The following is a 19,773-nucleotide window of genomic DNA, read 5'->3' as shown; positions in this document are numbered from 1 at the left end:
ACTGTTGCCACAAAGTTGAAAGCCCAGAAAAGTCTAGAATGTCACTGTATGCTGTAGCTTTAAGAATTCCCTTCATTGGAACTAAGGGTCCTAGCCCAAACCATGAAAAACAGCCCCCGACCATTATTCTTCCTCCATCAAACTCTACAGTTGGCACTATGCATTGGGGCAGGTATTCTTCCGTCAGACTGACAGATGGTGAAGTGTGATTTATCATTCCAGAGAATGTGTTTCCACTACTCCAATGGCGGTGAGCTTTATACCACTCCAGCTGACGCTTGGCATTGTGATCTTAGGCTAGTGTGCGGCTGCTCGGCCATGGAAACCCATTTCATGAAGCTCCCAACGAACAGTCAGTGTGCTGATGTTGCTTCTAGAAGCAGTTTGGAACTCGGTAGTGAGTGTTACTACCAAGGACAGACCATTTTTACGAGCTTCGCGCTTCAACACTCGGCGGTCCCGTTCTGTGTGCTTGTGTGGCCTACCACTTCGTGTATGAGCCGTTGTTGCTCCTAGACGTTTCCACTTCACAATAACTACACATACAATTGACTGGGGCAGCTCTAGCAGGACAGAAATTTGACGAACTGACTTGTTGGAAAGGTGGCATCTTATGACAATGCCACGTTGAAAGTCCCTGAGCTCTTCAGTAAGGCCATTCTACTGTCAATGTTTGTCTACAGATATTGCATGGCTGTGTGCTGAATTGTATACACCTGTCAGCAACGGGTGTGGCTGAAATAGCCGAATCCACTCATTTGAAGGGGTGTCCACATAGCAGGTGTAAATATATGGGTCATGACAGTGTTATGACCATATTATGACAGGTTATGACCGTGCCATAACAGGTTGTGACGCTAGATGTCAAGTAAAGTGTTGATGAACCATGAACCCTAATTAGATATACATGTAGTACACCTGCCCCATGTTCCATTTAACTGATGTGCTCTTCCTCCCGGGGAAGGACTGCCCGTTCCATGATCTCGCCATCACGGTTGACAACTCCATCGTGTCCTCCTCCCAGAGCGCTAAGAACCTTGGCGTGATCCTGGACAACACCCTGTCGTTCTCAACTAACATCAAGGCGGTGGCCCGTTCCTGTAGGTTCATGCTCTACAACATCCGCAGAGTACGACCCTGCCTCACACAGGAAGCGGCGCAGGTCCTAATCCAGGCACTTGTCATCTCCCGTCTGGATTACTGCAACTCGCTGTTGGCTGGGCTCCCTGCCTGTGCCATTAAACCCCTACAACTCATCCAGAACGCCGCAGCCCGTCTGGTGTTCAACCTTCCCAAGTTCTCTCACGTCACCCCGCTCCTCCGCTCTCTCCACTGGCTTCCAGTTGAAGCTCGCATCCGCTACAAGACCATGGTGCTTGCCTACGGAGCTGTGAGGGGAACGGCACCTCAGTACCTCCTCCAGGCTCTGATCAGGCCCTACACCCAAACAAGGGCACTGCGTTCATCCACCTCTGGCCTGCTCGCCTCCCTACCACTGAGGAAGTACAGTTCCCGCTCAGCCCAGTCAAAACTGTTCGCTGCTCTGGCCCCCCAATGGTGGAACAAACTCCCTCACGACGCCAGGACAGCGGAGTCAATCACCACCTTCCGGAGACACCTGAAACCCCACCTCTTTAAGGAATACCTAGGATAGGATAAAGTAATCCTTCTCACCCCCCTTAAAAGACTTAGATGCACTATTGTAAAGTGGCTGTTCCACTGGATGTCATAAGGTGAAAGCACCAATTTGTAAGTCGCTCTGGATAAGAGCGTCTGCTAAATGACTTAAATGTAAATGTAATGTAAATGTACGTAGTATGCAAACGCTTACAGTACACACATACACAACAGGACATGGCTTTTGTCGGTAAACCCCAGAAAGAGATATTGAGGGCAGACCCAACCAACTACTTGTAGGAGTGTGTTATAACAGAGGGCAGAGCCCTTTGCATTCATCCCACTGTGATTCAATTGGGCTGGTGTATGAATCAGCCTCAGTTCACCATCACACACAGACACACACAGACACTTGTGCCAGAGCTCCACTGACCCATATTGCCTCTTAGCCCAACCTCAGACAGAACTTGGACTGTCCCTCAGTGTAACACAGATCTTCACTGACACTGACAGTGTCATCTAACATGGACTTCTCACAGATATCAAAATCAATGTACGTAGTGCATTGTTTACTGTTTGTTTATGGTTTACTATGATCTCTTTAAGCCCACCAAATACCTTGTCTTATAGTGATAAGCATTTACATTTGAGTCATTTATCAGATTCTCTTATGCAAAGTGACTTACAGGAGCAATTAGGGTTAAGTGCCTTGTTCAAGGGCACCTTATCAGACTTTTCAACTAATCGGCTCAGGGATTTCGAACCAGCGATGTTTCATTTATTGGCCCAACGCTCTTAACCACTAAACTAGCTACCTGCAGCCACATTGCTGTAGTATCCTAGTTAAGTTTGATGGGAGTGATTTGCGATATTGCTCTTGGCTTGCCTACTCTATGGACTGTTGCTCCAATGATTATAAACCAGTATAAAGGATAAGACCAATCTCTGCAAGGATCAGGCATCTGCCATCTCAATCACACACCTCATCTCTGGCCATTAGGCCTGCTGGGAGATTACCTACTGCTGGCCTGCAACAGGAAACTGTCAGAGTCAAGAGGTCAGCGTCAAGATCACTGAACAGTTTAACTGTATAGCTGCACACTGGTGAGAAACTGTGTGTCTGTAGGGGGAGGAGAAGACCGGGTCATTATGCCATGATTAGGGCCTTGAGTTGGGAGAGGTTCTATTGGGCTCATGGTAAAAGCAAAGCGTGTGTGTGTTTTTGTGTGTATGTGTGTGTCACGCCCTGACCTTAGAGAGCCTTTTTATGTCTCTATTTGGTTTGGTCGGGGTGTGATTTGGGGTGGGCATTCTATTTTTTGTTATCTATGATTTTTGTATTTCTATGTTTTGACCGGGTATGGCTCTCAATCAGGGACAGCTGTCTATCGTTGTCTCTGATTGGGAACGATACTTAGGTAACCTGTTTTCCCTCCTTTCTTTGTGGGAAGTTGTCTTTGTTCATGGCACGTAGCCTTTAGCTTCAAGGTTAGTTTTTGTATGGTTTGTTGTTTTTTTGTCAGCGTCATTCTTAAATAAAGGAATATGTACGCCCACGACGCTACACCTTGGTCCTCTTCCTTCAACAGCCATGACAGAACTTCCCCCCACCAAGGGACCAAGCAGCGTGGTAAGGAGGAGCAGCGTGCTCGGGACTCCTGGACATGGGAAGAGATCCTGGATGGGAAAGCGTTATGAGGGAACACGGCTGGCAAGGAAGCCCGAAAGGCATCCCCCAAAATATTTTTTTGGGGAGGCACACGGGAGTGTGGCAGAGTCAGGTTGGAGACCTGAGCCAACTCCCTGTGCTTATCGTGGCGGGGGTCGTACTGGTCAGGCACCGTGTTATGCGGTGGAGCGCACAGTGTCTCCAGTACGTGTTCTTAGCCTGGTGCGCTACATCCCAGCTCCGCGCATCTGCCGGGCTAGGGTGAGGATCCAGCCAGGACGGATGGTGCCAGCCCTGCTCTCCAGACCTCCAGTACGTCTCTACGGCCCAGGATATCCTGCGCCGGCTCTGCGCACTGTGTCTCCAGTGCGTCTGCACAGCCCAGTGCGTCCTGTGCCTGCGCCCCGCATGTGCCGGGCCAAAGTCGCCATCCAGCCAGGACGGGATGTGCAGGCTCTTAGCTCGAGACCTCCAGTGCGCCTCCACGGCCCAGTGTATCCGGTGCCTCGGCCAAGGCCTCCTGTATGTCTCCCCAGCCTGGTGAGTCCTGTGCCTCGGCCAAGAACTAATCCTCCTGTATTTCTCCCCAGCCTGGTGAGTCCTGTGCCTACTTCCAGAGCCAGGCCTCCAGTGATGATCCATGGCACGAAGCCTCCAGTGATGATCCATGGCACGAAGCCTCCAGTGATGATCCATGGCACGAAGCCTCCAGTGACGATCCATGGCACGAAGCTTCGAGTGATGATCCATGGCAAGAAGCCTCCAGTGATGATCCATGGCACGAAGCCTCCAGTGATGATCCATGGCACGAAGCCTCCAGTGATGATCCATGGCACGAAGCCTCCAGTGATGATCCATGGCACGAAGCCTCCAGTGATGATCCATGGCACGAGGCATCCAGTGATGATCCATGGCACGAAGCCTCCAGTGATGATCCATGGCAAGAAGCCTCCAGTGATGATCCATGGCACGAAGCCTCCAGTGATGATCCATGGCACAAAGCTTCGAGTGATGATCCATGGCACGAAGCCTCCAGTGATGATCCATGGCACGAAGCCTCCAGTGATGATCCATGGCACGAAGCCTCCAGTGATGATCCATGGCACGAAGCCTCCAGTGATGATCCATGGCACGAAGCCTCCAGTGATGATCCATGGCAAGAAGCCTCCAGTGATGATCTATGACAAGAAGCCTCCAGTGTTGAGACATGGCACGAAGCCTCCAGTGTTGAGACATGGCACGAAGCCCAGTGATGATCCATGGTAAGAAGCCTCCAGTGATCTATGACAAGAAGCCTCCAGTGGTGAGACAATGCACGAAGCCTCCAATGAGGGCCTCCAGTCCGGAGCCTCCGGCGACGCCCTCCAGTCCGGCGCCCGTGGCAATGGCCTCCAGTCCGGGGCCCGCAGCAACGAGGGTGCCCAGTCCGGGCCCGCAGAAATGAGGGTGCCCAGTCCGGGCCTACAGAAATGAGGGTGCCCAGTCCGGGGGCATCACCAAAGCGGGGTGAGCCAGAGGTGGAGCGGGGTCTGCGCCCCGCACCTGAGCCACCACCGCGGATAGATGCCCACCCAGACCCGCCCCTATAGGTTCAGGTTTTGCTGCCGGAGTCCACACCTTTGAGGGGGTACTGTCATGCCCTGACCTTAGAGCCTTTTTATGTCTCTATTTGGTTTGGTCAGGGTGTGATTTGGGGTGGGCATTCTATGTTTTGTTATCTATGATTTTTGTATTTCTATGGCCGGGTATGGTTCTCAATCGAGGACAGCTGTCTATCATTGTCTCTCTTTGTTCATGGCACGTAGCCTTTAGCTTCACGGTTCGTTTTTTGTATGGTTTCTTGTTTTTTGTCGGCGTCATTCTTAAATAAAGGAATATGTACGCTCACCACGCTGCACCTTGGTCCTCTTCCTTCAACAGCCGTGACAGTGTGTGCGTCCGTGTGTATGTGTAAATGCGTGTGTGTGTCTCAATTTGAGCATATGTGCACACATACATTTGTGTGAGCTCTCCTGTTGTGTGAACATAATCACTTTGGCATGGGGACCCTGTCTATTTGATTCATCTGCGCCAGCTCTCATTGCCATCATCATCTCCATCAGCGCCAGTCAGGAGGCGATGGCCATCCAGGGACTTGCTACCACGCATACATTTGCATGCTAATCCACACAGATGTTTGCTGATTTCTGATCTCTCCCTGCTGATTGGTTCGTTTGGTTAGTTACAGGATAAAGGGAAATAAATATCTTAGCATAGCTCTGCATAATGATCCGAGGGGTTTTATAACAATGGGTTGGATGAGTTTGGGGAAGGGATTTTTCCTTCTCATGTAACCTGGCTTACACTTTCTCCTCATGGTGACCTCTATAAATATCTGTTGGCCAGGTATCAATGCACCAGGAACCTTGTAAAACACACAAAATCACAGTAAATTTAAAATAATCTGACAACGACAAGATCAGAGGTATACTGTATCTAATGCATCCCCTATACTGTGAACATACATAAGGAGAACAAGTATTTGATACACTGCCGATTTTGCAAGTTTTTCTACTTACAAAGCATGTAGAGGTCTGTAATTTTTATCATAGGTACACTTCAACTGTGAGAGAGAGAGAAGGAATCTAAAACAAAAATCCAGAAAATCACATTGTATGATTTTTAAGTAATTAATTAGCCTTTTATTGCATGACATAAGTATTTGATACATCAGAAAAGCAGAACTTAATATTTGGTACAGAAACCTTTGTTTGCAATGACAGAGATCATACGTTTCCTGTAGTTCTTGACCAGGTTTGCACACACTGCAGCAGGGATTTTGGCTCACTCCTCCATACAGACCTTCTCCAGGTCCTTCAGGTTTCGGGGCTGTCGCTGGGCAATACGGACTTTCAGCTCCCTCCAAAGATGTTCTATTGGGTTCAGTTCTGGAGACTGGCTAGGCCACTCCAGGACCTTGAGATGCTTCTTACGGAGCCACTCCTTAGTTGCCCTGGCTGTGTGTTTCGGGTCTTTGTCATGCTGGAAGACCCAGCCACAACCTATCTTCAATGCTCTTACTGAGGGAAGGAGGTTGTTGGCCAAGATCTCGCGACACATGGCCCCATCCATCCTCCCCTCAATACGGTGCAGTCGTCCTGTCCCCTTTGCAGAAAAGCATCCCCAAAGAATGATATTTCCACCTCCATGCTTCACGGTTGGGATGGTGTTCTTGGGGTTGTACTCATCCTTCTTCTTCCTCCAAACACGGCGAGTGGAGTTTAGACCAAAAAGCTCTATTTTTGTCTCATCAGACCACATGACCTTCTCCCATTCCTCCTCTGGATCATCCAGATGGTCATTGGCAAACTTCAGACGGGCCTGGACATGCGCTGGCTTGAGCAGGGGGACCTTGTGTGCGCTGCAGGATTTTAATCCATGACGGCGTAGTGTGTTACTAATGGTTCTTTGATACTGTGGTCCCAGCTCTCTTCAGGTCATTGACCAGGTCCTGCCGTGCAGTTCTCGGCTGATCCCTCACCTTCCTCATGATCATTGATGCCCCACGAGGTGAGGTCTTGCATGGAGCCCCAGACCGAGGGTGATAGACCGTCATCTTGAACTTCTTCCATTTTCTAATAATTGCGCCAACAGTTGTTGCCTTCTCACGAGCTGCTTGCCTATTGTCCTGTAGCCCATCCCAGCATTGTGCAGGTCTACAAATGTATCCCTGATGTCCTTGTGGAGAGGTTGGAGTCTGTTTGAGTGTGTGGACAGGTGTCTTTTATACAGATAACGAGTTCAAACAGGTAAAGTTAATACAGGTAATGAGTGGAGAACAGGAGGACTTCTTAAAGAAAAACTAACAGGTCTGTGAGAGCCGGAATTCTTACTGGTTGGTAGGTGATCAAATACTTATGTCATGCAATAAAATGCAAATTAATTACTTAAAAATCATACAATGTGATTTTCTGGATTTTTGTTTTAGATTGATTGCGCACGTGTGGGTTGCGTGACTACCACACCAGAACCGGATGGTTGAAATTGATCTGGCAAAACAATTGAAGTTTCCTCCTAAACGTCTCTGTAAAGCATCCAGGAACACGTGTTGCTTTCTATTCTCTAGTCTGAAATCACTGAGCTGCTTCATATGGGAGCCCAATTTTAATTTACATTTACATTCCCTTTCTCTCTTTCTCCGTCTCCCTCTTTCTCCCCTTCTCTCTCTCCCTCTCTCTCTCATCTCCTTCTCTCTCTCTATCTCTCTCTGTCTCCCTCTTTCTCCCCTACCCTGTCTCTCTCTCTGTCTCCCTCTCTCTCTCGCTCACTGTGTGTGTGTGTGTGTGTGTGTGTGTGTGTGTGTGTGTGTGTGTGTGATGGGGAACTGTTTTCCATCCTCCATCTCATTCACTCATCAGGCTAGCTCATACTTTCTAAACACATTGTCCAGGGTGTAGATATCTGTTATTGTAATGCAGACAGAGATAATGGGTTTTATTGGGTTCAATATTTATCCCTGATATGTTAGTAAACTAGATTTCGTCCATCTGGATGCCTTGCCTATGATGTACAGTATGTGTGATGGCTATGTGTGCCAGAGTGTGTGTGTATGTGTGCACTCATTCCATCTCTCACCTGCAGAAGACCCCCATTCCATCCAGTAGGTAGCACTGGCCTCCGTTGAAGCAGTAGTTGGGCAGTGTGTCGCAGGGGGAGCGGCAGGTTTCATTCTGCTTCACGTAGCCCTGGCGGCAGCCACCGGCTCCGTCTGAGCCATCCACGGGTAACGCTGGAGGGGCTGCCGCAGGGCCCTCTGGTGCAGCAGCAGCACCCCCACTGGGCAGCCTCTTGTCTGGGGTGAAGGAGCCGGAACCTGGGGGTGCCCTGGGCCTGGAGCGGGATGGAGGCTCGGCAGTTAGCCTCAAGTCATCCCCATCCAAGGTATCAGTAGTGGTGCTGTAGGAGTACTCATCAGGGGTGGGCGACGCACCCTCCTCGTACGGCGTGAGGTAGTCGTAGTTGTCTGGCATGGCCCAGGAAGTGGGGTCGCCGCCCTGGAGCTCGTGGGCCAAAGAGGAGGGAGAGGGCGGGGCTAGGTCCAGGCCGCGGCCGCGAGAGGCGGGGTCGAAGAAGTCCACGGTGAGGACGTCCGGGCGAGAGGGGTTAGCGGCGGCAGGGGGAGGGGCAGTGGTGGTGGCCAGATTGGCTACTCCTTCTCGGAAGTGCCGGTCCAGGTCGAAGACGTTGTCTCTGGCGTTCAGCCACGGTGGGTCGGTGTGCTCCTCTTCATCCTCTTCCTCCTCCGTGCCACGGGGGTTGCTAGGCAGAAGGAGCTCTGTCTCTGCTGAGTCAGGGCTGATCCTGGGCGGGGCCACCACCTCCTCCTCGGCTGGCAACACCCCTTCTCCCAGCATGCCGCTGCCCTGCTCCTCTTTGGAGCGGGGCATGCGGCCGGCCCTCTGGGTCACCATGACGACGGGGCTGACTGAGGCGCTGACCCCGGTCACCTCGATAACAACATCATTCACTTTGGCCACTTCCTCGACCTTACTGGGCAGGGATGTCACATTGGCTGTGGTGTCCAACTCAGGGACATTGGCCCTCAGAGTGTTCCCTGAAAACATACAAGAAAACAATGTTGTCAGGTCTCGTAACCACACACCGCCATGAGTGAATATCCTTTTATCAATCTGTCCACTTAATGTCAGTCATAATACAAAACACGGACACAAGAACTAGACCTACTCTAAGTGACAGACGTAGGATCTTAATTTGAGCCAGTTTGCTACGGCATGAAAATAATCCTGCAGCAAAAGGAAATGTGAATTATTATGTGCATTGGAACATTAGAACATTTGTTTGTAGGGGTTGATAGATTTTTCGTTAGGGCAAGTCAAGTCTGAGATGTTTTAAATGTAAATTACCAACAGAAGCCTTTTTAAACCTCAGATACACTACACATTTGCATTTCCTGCTGTGAGGGAAATTCTCAGCAACAAAAGAGTGGTCAAATTAACATCCTACCCCTGTAGTAAACAAACACCAACCGAACAAACTATCAGATGACCAGTGACTTTCTTGCATTGAGGCTTCAGCCAAGAATTACGAGTTGTGTCAATTGAATGACTGAACATATCGTGACTCAAGTCCCTAGTCATTGGGCGGTATCTGTCTCCCAAGACGGCTCAGCAGTCCAGCATTGCCCTGAGGCTAAAATGCTAAACAAATTAAACCAAGATGGACTGGCCATATACTTATCCACCGGTCAATTACATCAGCCAAGTGTAGCTCCTTATTCCTCTCCTAAAGCAGCTTTGGCAAACCCCATGGATTATGTGTAATAATTGACTAATGTACTTGAATGGCAAGGAGCTGGGATTAAGGGATTATGGTTTGGGGTTTAGGGTCTCCGGGGCTCCCTGTGGGAGGTGGAGTGATCTGGAGGGGAGACGGTCATATGGCATCTTCAGCCTGCAGTCTCACAGAGAGCAGCGTTGAGAGAAACACAGGGAGACACATTACTTTAACCAGACACACATGTCGTTCAGTGAAAGAGTGTCGGATTTACTTGTCAGTAAGAGATGTTTTCTTCCACAGAAATGACATCATCATACTTGATAAGCGCTGTGCCATTTGTGACGTGGTGTCTAGGTTTCAGCGTGGTGTCCAAGAATAACATTCACACCCACACAAACCAACATCTCATATCAGACAATATAACCATTTCTTCATCAAACGTGGTGCGTGACAACCAAGTAACTCCCAAAGCTTCAACAAAACCAGGCGCTGTTATACTAGAATTATTTGTAGGAAATATACAGTTGGCCTATAGAGTATTACATTACTAAGCAGATAAAGGTTGTTAATGGGGAGCATCCAGGTGGAATCCTAGGCTTATTTCTGCTGCAGTCAGAGAAACAGAGGCTTTTGAAATGAGGGTGAATTTTGGGTTAATCCATCCACCAGAGACACTCATTCTGCTGCTCACACTGCTGTTAACGACGTCATCTGACATTCTGAGCAGCGTCGCTTCTGCCAAAACCACTATGGACCAGCTTACACACATATTCAGGGAATATACTTTAAAAGGAATATACTGTACACACACAGACACACACACACACACACACACACAGAGAGATGCACGGACACACACATGCACGCGCACACACACACACACACACACAGGCATTCCCTCATTAAGTGATGGGCTTTACAGGGAACAGAACAGGCTAGCTAACTGTGTAAGTAGTCCCCGGGGGAGCAGGCTACTCAACAGACAGCTCCGTCTGACGGTAAGGAGACACTGTAGTCACACTTCTGTGTTTGTTCAGCTCTAACAATCACTCAAGTCACTTTACGTCTTTAACAGTTGTATGTCTGGAAAACAAACAGAGACGGAAAGTAACGTTCCAAAGACAAAGGTCTGTCTCGTTGTTTCTGTCAAAATGGCCAAACAGTCACCTTGGCCGAGTCTGGGTTCCCTGTTGTTTTCACCATCAACATCTATATCAGTATCATTCAAAGTGTGGCCAGTGTAGTGGGCTAACAGCCATAGAAATATTTTTGTGATGCACGGCCGTCATTTGTGTGCAGTATAAATGTCTAGATTTCATGGATGTCGGGTTTGTCGGGTTTATTGAGTCAGGAATACTGGAGTTGTACTACATTTGGCAGTAACTAGTTCACTAATTAAAACATTCCATACATGTGGTTCTCTCTTCTAAAAGGTCATATAATCCCCATATAAGCAATGTCACATCATGGAGAATCATAGGCTGTCCAAAATGTGAATCTTCAAGGGATTACTTCAAGATAAAAAACAGTAATCATTTTCAAAGGCTTCTTAAAACCTTTTACTGCAGTGGGCTAAATCAGGGTCACACAGAGTGTTTCTTGGTGGTCTTAAGCAAATCTACTTTTAAACAAAAGTGTACACCTCACACAGATGGTTATGGGCTTAAGACACCTGTACAATGTCAGATATAGAGTTGAAATGTATTACATTTGAGTGTGCATACCAATATAACACTTTATATACTGTACATCACAGAAGACTGACATGTAACAACACCGTTTGACAAAGAAACACCAGATTTTCAGCAGTTTTTTTTAAAAATAATGTTAATTAATTATGAAATTATAAAAAATATGAATAACATTCCACCCATGAGGCCACTAGGGGGCGATTTGGTTATTTGACTGCAGGAAAGGTTATTAATCACTCATCTACGTAGAGACACACTCTCTCTCTCTCAACCCCTTCCGTTTCTCTCTCTCTCTGTCTGTCTCTCTCTCTCTAAGGAGGACACCAGTGGTGCTCTTGAAGAGCCGCTCTATTGGAGAGCTTTGCTTTGCTGATTCTCTGAAGTGAGTTTCAATTAAGAATGTATCCTCACATAGTGTTGTTAACCTAATTGGATTAACAAGGAGACTTTTGACAGTCCGCTGACTTCGCTGGGCACCACCGGCCAGGAGTAGGGTTGTAAAATTCCGTGAACTTTTAATAAATTCCCTGGTTTTCCAGAAATCCTGGTTGGAGATTTCCGGATTCCGGGAATCCTCCAACCGGGATATTGGGAAAACCAGGGCATTTATTAAAAGTTCACTAAATTGTGCAGCCTTAGTCAAGTCCCATAGATTGAGAACCACTGTGAACAGCAGACTCGTATCTCCCACTGGTACACAGCTATCTCCTCATCACCTGACCAAGCCACAAATAAATACTTTTTGATTCAATAAGGAGAACTGAAGTTTAGTCATCGAGACTTCTGCTCACATGCAGGGAGAGTGGGCCTGCCCGTATATGTGCAGCTGTTTCTGAAGTCAAACGAGAACACATGAAGGCACTTACACCATTCTTGGAGTTACTCGAGTTGAGGTTTCCAATGAAAGACTTGTATACACCAGAGACAAATAGCAGTCTCATTCTCTTTAAACAATGTGAAGACACTGATTTGATTTATCCAGTTGCAAGGCAAGACTATTATCACCAGTCTAAAAATACTTCATATTGCAGTTGAGACTGTTTATGATCAGGCAAAGTTTTAGGAGATCAGAGAATATTAAAAACGTTATTTGAGGCAGAAGAACAAAGGTGAAAATGCAGTGTAATTTAACGCCTACCCTGAGGTGGGCCTACATATGCAAAACTTGTGTGTAAATCATGGATTTGATCTCAAAGTGAGACTTGTGTAAGATAGAGGAAGGTGACTTACCTATTCAGTATGAGTAACCCTACATCCTGAACGCCAACCCAATCCCAGCCAACAAGCTACACTGTGCCCACTATGACACAGAGCCTGTCCAACAAAACGGACATTAGATCCACAGGTCCAGCAGGGTGGCAGCCTGGCATGATGCCACAATGGCCTGAATGGAGATTGCCAGGGTAGGGTCAGATCCCTGTTTAGACCTGGTCTTCTCACCGTTCCTGGCCTCCACTGCTGATTGTCCCCCTGGCCCAGATGGAATGAGGCTCACGGGGGCCACAGTGGACCCCCGGCCAAGGTCTGTTGGAGAGCAGTGTGTGGCGGCCTGGGAGGGTGGGGGGGTGGATAAAGTGGTCTTTGTGCTCCCCTTTCAGACGGGACTATCAGACAGTGTTACATAAGGAACCCCTTCACCCCTTAAATAGTATTCTGAGGTGTTTGGGGGGTATGGGGGGGGGTAATGAGAGGTATTTAGCATTGCCAGGGACAACAGGGTTGGTGTTGGCTAGCTGCCGTATCTTTTGTTTCCTGGTTAGTTGGGATGCGTTGCCTACCTCCAAATGAAACGGGGGATTGTGATTGGCTATTACAGACAGTAAAGAGGGCGGGGATTGGTTGTGACAGATTTTAGTTCCCAGGCAGTGTCTGCTGACCCAGACAGAAGGACATAGGGGTGGCCAGAGCAGTGAGATAAAGTACAGCACAGCTGGCTGTAGCTTCAAATAAATATATCTGTTTATATGTCTCTGGGATTATGAGGTTGTGTGTGAGAGAGTGAGCCTGACTGATCACTCGTTTCCATCCATTTTACAGTGAGCTCCCTCTAAACAATCCTCAAGAGAGGACTTTCATACTGTATATAGACACACACATACAGACATATGGCACGCGTATAACACACACACTATATAACCATTATGAATAATGCATGAACCTTTTTCTCTTTACTCAACACCACTCATTAATATCTATGAAAGTGGATATGCATGGGTCTGCATTCAGCCTTAATTGAATACCCCTGCATTGATTTCCACCTACCACTCTCTCCATCTCTCTCTCCCTTCGTCCCTCCATCACATAAAACCTTTCATTTCTGTGCCCAACAGGTGGCAGGCTGGAGGAGGGATGGGTTGCCATGGCAACAGTCTTGCCCTCACTGTGCAGAGGGAGAGTTGATGTAGCGTTGCTAACCTAACAGATCTGCACACAAACACACGCATGCACGCACACACTACAAGGACAAAACGCTAATACTCACATTTTCAGACATAAATATTAAGGGCGTAAGAACAAAGGGTGTGTGTGCAGGTGTGTGGTTTACAGAACACTTGCTATTTGTGTGTGCCTGGTCGTGTGTGTGCGTGTGTGTTATCAAAATGCAGAACAGGGAGCCTGTCCTCTCTAAACATGCCCCTCCGGTGTCCATACTCCATACACTACTCCTTTACCTTCCTGCTTCTACCTGATTGGTTCAAGCCAGTGGTACTAGGACTCCTGGGGTACTTGGCCTATCCATAGAGGGTACTTGAGACTCATGATACCATAAAATGCCCATGAGAGGGTACCACAGGGGTACTCCGGGCAGAGCTAAATTGGGAACTACTGATTTAAGTGATTAGCCTTCGATAAACTCAGAGCTTTGAAAGGCATCACACAGACCACATGAATCCAGCTATCAGTAAGATTATTATCCCTTCTTTCTCTTGGTTCAGCTGAATGTGGTGGATTTCTTTATTAATATATGTCATTTATCCAAAGCGCATACATACATTTTACATATGGGTGGTCCAGGGAATTGAACCCACAACCCTGGCGGTGCAAGCGCCATTCTCTACCAACTGAGCTACAGAGGACCACCTCTTTGACAGGGGGAGGTAGGGGAATGACTGCTAATAGGACAGGGCTCAGCTATGGACGCCGTCTTGGTGATGTAATACACTCCGCTCGCATTGCAGAGCACGGTTCGCTTTGAGGAGGAGACGAGATGTGCGCTGACACATTAGGAGGCGCGTGCACTGACATGAACTCGCTGACACGCACACAGACTACTAGAACGTACAAGGACACAAAGATACACACTTATTCTTAACACTATCACAACCTATGGGAATGCTCACACACACGTTTAAACGGCTGGCCAGGTCAAGCCAACCGACACCTATGTTAATGGTCCCCTGCTGGCAACTGGAGGCAGAACCTTGGAGCAGGGGGGTGCAGGGGGTTGCAGGTGGTAGGACAGAGAGAACGGGATAACACTATTTAGTCTTCTTCTCTGCGTCTCCCCGTGCTTCTCCTCTGATGATGAGATGCAAAGTCACCCCACAATCCCCCTGAAGCAACACCGAGAGGAGCTGCTTGGGAAGGAGGGTGTGCCTAAAGCGGGTTTCATGTTACACATGCAGAGGCGTCTTTGCGCTGAGCAAGCCATTGTTTGAGATGGAAGGAGGTGGAGTGCAGAGGTTCTACCAAGCAGCATGTGAGGTGCTGGGGTTTGAGGTCATCCACCCAAGGTTCTAATGATTTCAGCTCTCCATTGGTGATGTGTTCAACCTAGCAGTGAACAAAGCTCATTGTGTGACTAATGTGAAATGAGTAATGTATACTTACTATTGGGACTAGAGAAAGGAAGGTTGGGACTACACCCATTGGCAGGTGTTTTCTAATGAGCAGACCAATGTAAGAAGGATATGTAGGTAGGCTGTTTTAGCATGTAGGTAGGCTGTTTTAGCATGTGGCATATCTAACCTGGGTCACATCTGCCATTAAACAGAGCACATACCAGTGGCTCATACCAGACAGACAGACAGACGTGCACTATTTCTCCAATTTACTTTAAATTGATTTTAAAATGACTGTTATCATCAAAATGTGTGTTTTTTCCTAAACTGCTATAAAAAAGGCTGGGGGGGATTTGGTTTGCAGATTAACACACTGCGCTTCAAAGATAATCTGTCCGCGGCAGATGTGTGTCAGCAGGCCAGAGGAGAGCTGAGGAAAGAAGGGAGAGGCAGGCAGGAGGGAGAGGCAGGCAGGCGGGCGGGGAGGTCCATCATTCCCAGAGTCCATCACTGTGCACTGTGCTGGCCCCAGGGACATAAATCCTGGAAATGTGGCTGAGCCTTGACTACTATTACCCCCTCCATCACCCGTCCAAACCCGCTCACACAGCCATCATTCTGAGTGGGGGAGGGGAGATGCCTCTACATCCCTCACTATTACCCCCTAACCATCTCTTCACTTCACTATGGATGACTGAAAATGCCACCAAGAAGAGGAGCCCTGACATGTAATTAAGTGTCATTGTTAGGGACACCATTCTTTGGTCACCTCAGTGTTCACAGTAGAAGGAGCAGGTGGTGCCACTGCCACAGCAAACCGGTGAAGCAAGAAAATGAAGGGGATGATGGAGGGCTCACCCTCCCTACAGGAGTATTAAAAGCCTAGTTCACTAATTTTGTGGAACTAATGTTTTAAATTGTATTCTTATCAGAGGGTGCTGCACCCTCAGCCACCCTACTTTCCTTGCAGCCATCATTATATATATTTGGCAAGGCTAATGTTATATTAAATATTCACCCATTTAATCAGGGCATTTTGACATTGTTTGAGCATGTCTTGGTGCATTGGTACCGTCTTCAGTGCCCTGTTGCTGGGCGGTGATGGGCATAAACGGATCCTCTTTTTGCCGGTTGGACAATAGCGCACCAACCCGGACCAGTCTCCAGAGGCTACATAGACGGGTTTTTTTTTATACTGACATATGGATAAATAAATATAACCTAACATCCCATTCTTCCGCAGACTACATTGCCTGTAAGTAGGGAACCAATTCACGCTCCCATTCCTACAATCACTGGACATCATTGTTATGGGTGTCCAAGCAGAAGTGGCCAAACATAAAATCTAATGGTTATGGCGACCGAGTAAGGCAATTTAAATAAAAAATAATCGACTAAATTAGGTAGCCTATATCCCCATGATGTCACATTGATTCTATCCCTGGGCTATTCATAGCCAACAACATTATTAATATGTAAGAAGTGCTGTGATTCAGCATGAGACAAATGAGGATAGAGAGTTTTCAGTGTCTTTTCATGTTTTCTATAAAAGCCAAGGCGCGCTGTATCAGAATGTCTGTTCGGATTGGTTGATGAATAATGCAACAGGGACTCCGACCGTAATCCTGCCTTTGTGTCGCCTGGCTCCATCATTGCCATAGTGACAGCAGCAGCCTCGGGGGAGCAATCTTGGTGCATCGGCTCGCCACTATTACCCCGTAACACCGATACAGAGAGTGGGTCATTGCTGAAAGGCAATTGTGCCATCCGGCTCTCCAAAAACCAATACAACTTCCATGCAATTGCCTCTCTTTGGAATTGACCCATTGCCCGACAATATCCCACTGATAATGTCATCTCATAACCCAAATAAAATATCGGTTAACGTCCTGGGAAAAGATAGCCTATGTGCTCAATAACACTATTCTGAGATTGAGCGCATGACCAGTCGGCTCTAGCCTACAATAGAAGACTCACTGGCCCCCTTTGTTGGACTGACTCTCTGTGCAAGTGTGTTTAGTCACTGGTTTCACGGTGGTCAGCCTATCATACACATGCGAGGGGAAACACAGAGACAACCCTTGCTTTCTTGTGAGTAAAAACGTATACGATGTCTTACCATGTACAAAGAGGGGAATCAAGTGTAGAACCAGAATGATTGACAGCATCATTTGCCTCCAGCATCCCGTGCAAAACCTCGCTTCCTTTCCGTTCATTCCTGCGTGTGATAATGGCCAGAAAATCCCTCTGAAAATCCCTCTGAAAATGAAGTGTTCAAAATAGAAATAATCCGAATTGTAAATCTTTTGATTTGATTTGTGCCCCCTATCCACGTTAGACTCCCGCCTCCCTGCACTTCCCCATAGTAACTTCGTCTTGAGTGGTGTGCTCGTATTTACTTCTCCCGCTTCTTCAATTAGCCACAGTTCAATCGTTCAAGGCCCCGTCGCCACCGAATATCGGCCAGACGGAGACCTCGCACAGCCAAGGATGGACGTTCCGTACTGGAGCTGAGTTGAGCGCAAGCGAAAGCTGCGGCTCTGTTTGTTTTTGATTAGAGCGATGGCACTTCACCATAGGACGACAGGCAACGCTCCGCGGAATGTGATGCTATCCGCACTGCTCTCACCATATGGGAAGGGGAAATAATTGTTGCTGCCCCCCTCCTCCCGTCTCCTACTCCTACCCCTCCTCTTCCCAAGGCTTTTTTCCTTTCAATAATTTGGACCAATTTGCTATTCAACTGAGACTATCGGATTTTGCCAGTGCACACACTCAGCTCGGCATTTCAGCAGCCTTTTAAACACAATTTATCAACGGAGACTTAAAATAAAAAATATATATAATAATTGGCGTGAGTGCGCAGGCGTATGCTTATTTTCCACTGTCAAATGTTTCAAGCATTTCCCTGAAGAGATTGATGCTTTGGCCAAATGTTTGAATAAATCAAGTGAAATATAAATCATGGGTTTTAAGCACTGTGCTCAAACTCCGATTCGGTCCATGGGCCACATGCCACATAACAGTTGGATGAGAGGGAGATTTAAAGTAAAGTAGTGTTTTAATGCTTTAGAAACAACATGTTTTTGGTTAATTGTTTGTTCAGATAAAGAAACAAACAGCAGAGAGGGGGCGGGGTGTGAGAGACTTTGGGATGCAGTGATGAATGCATGAAGGCCCAGAGTACTGACGGTGGGGGTCCCACACATTCTTTCACAAGCTACCAGCTCTCACAGTCTCAGGTCAGAATTAGGCTACACGTTCAACCATGTTTGTCAAACGAGAAATTTCGAAGTTCTTCCAAAAGTGAAATTTCAAGGGTAAGTTTAGATATTAACTGGATTTTTACACTTAGGGTTAAGTTTAGGCATTAACTGGATTTTTACAGTTAGGGTTAAGTTTAGGCATTAACTCTGGATTTTTACGGTTAGGGTTAAGTTTAGGCATTAACTCTGGATTTTTACAGTTAGGGTTAAGTTTAGGCATTAACTGGATTTTTACAGTTAGGGTTAAGTTTAGATATTAACTGGATTTTTACACTTAGGGTTAAGTTTAGTTATTAACTGGATTTTTACAGTTAGGGTTAAGTTTAGATATTAACTGGATTTTTACACTTAGGGTTAAGTTTAGTTATTAACTGGATTTTTACAGTTAGGGTTAAGTTTAGGCATTAACTGGATTTTTACAGTTAGGGTTAAGTTTAGATATTAACTGGATTTTTACACTTAGGGTTAAGTTTAGTTATTAACTGGATTTTTACAGTTAGGGTTAAGTTTAGATATTAACTGGATTTTTACACTTAGGGTTAAGTTTAGTTATTAACTGGATTTTTTACAGTTAGGGTTAAGTTTAGATATTAACTGGATTTTTACACTTAGGGTTAAGTTTAGTTATTAACTGGATTTTTACGGTTAGGGTTAAGTTTAGATATTAACTGGATTTTTACACTTAGGGTTAAGTTTAGATATTAACTGGAATTTTACGGTTAGGGTTATAAGTTTAGGCATTAACTGGATTTTTACGGTTAGGGTTAAGTTTAGATATTAACTGGATTTATATGGTTAGGGTTAAGTTTAGATATTAACTGGATTTTTATGGTTAGGGTTAAGTCAAATCAAATCAAATGTATTTATATAGCCCTTCGTACATCAGCTGATATCTCAAAGTGCTGTACAGAAACCCAGCCTAAAACCCCAAACAGCAAGCAATGCAGGTGTAGAAGCACGGTGGCTAGGAAAAACTCCCTAGAAAGGCCAAAACCTAGGAAGAAACCTAGAGAGGAACCAGGCTATGTGGGGTGGCCAGTCCTCTTCTGGCTGTGCCGGGTGGAGATTATAACAGAACATGGCCAAGATGTTCAAATGTTCATAAATGACCAGCATGGTCGAATAATAATAAGGCAGAACAGTTGAAACTGGAGCAGCAGCATGGCCAGGTGGACTGGGGACAGCAAGGAGTCATCATGTCAGGTAGTCCTGGGGCATGGTCCTAGGGCTCAGGTCTCAGAGAGAAAGAAAGAGAGAAGGAGAGAATTAGAGAACGCACACTTAGATTCACACAGGACACCGAATAGGACAGGAGAAGTACTCCAGATATAACAAACTGACCCTAGCCCCCCGACACATAAACTACTGCAGCATAAATACTGGAGGCTGAGACAGGAGGGGTCAGGAGACACTGCAAGTTTAGATATGAACTGGATTTTTACGGTTAGGGTTAAGTTTAGGCATTAACTCTG

General features: G+C 46.8%; 1 protein-coding gene across 7 annotated transcripts in view; it reads right to left on the bottom strand.

Moving 5' to 3' along the window:
• Positions 1–19,243, bottom strand: part of LOC115141044 (chondroitin sulfate proteoglycan 5-like) — a 35,766-nt gene extending 16,523 nt beyond the window's left edge. Inside the window, exons 1-2 of one of the 7 annotated variants that reach the window (XM_065000067.1) lie at positions 17,155–19,243; positions 7,901–8,879 (exon numbers count right to left, since the gene is read on the bottom strand). In XM_065000067.1, the coding sequence (XP_064856139.1) occupies positions 7,901–8,879; positions 17,155–17,251 (1,076 nt within the window). In that variant the 5' untranslated portion in view covers positions 17,252–19,243. The remainder of the gene's footprint in view (positions 1–7,900; positions 8,880–17,154) is intronic. The other 6 variants (XM_065000068.1, XM_065000063.1, XM_065000064.1 and 3 more) reach the window with 6 other exon arrangements.
• Between the last annotated feature and the right edge of the window lie 530 nt (positions 19,244–19,773).

This window comes from Oncorhynchus nerka, linkage group LG14 (genome assembly GCF_034236695.1).
Source record: "Oncorhynchus nerka isolate Pitt River linkage group LG14, Oner_Uvic_2.0, whole genome shotgun sequence".
NCBI classification, from domain to species: domain Eukaryota; kingdom Metazoa; phylum Chordata; class Actinopteri; order Salmoniformes; family Salmonidae; genus Oncorhynchus; species Oncorhynchus nerka.
This window is presented reverse-complemented; position numbering and strand designations above follow the sequence as displayed.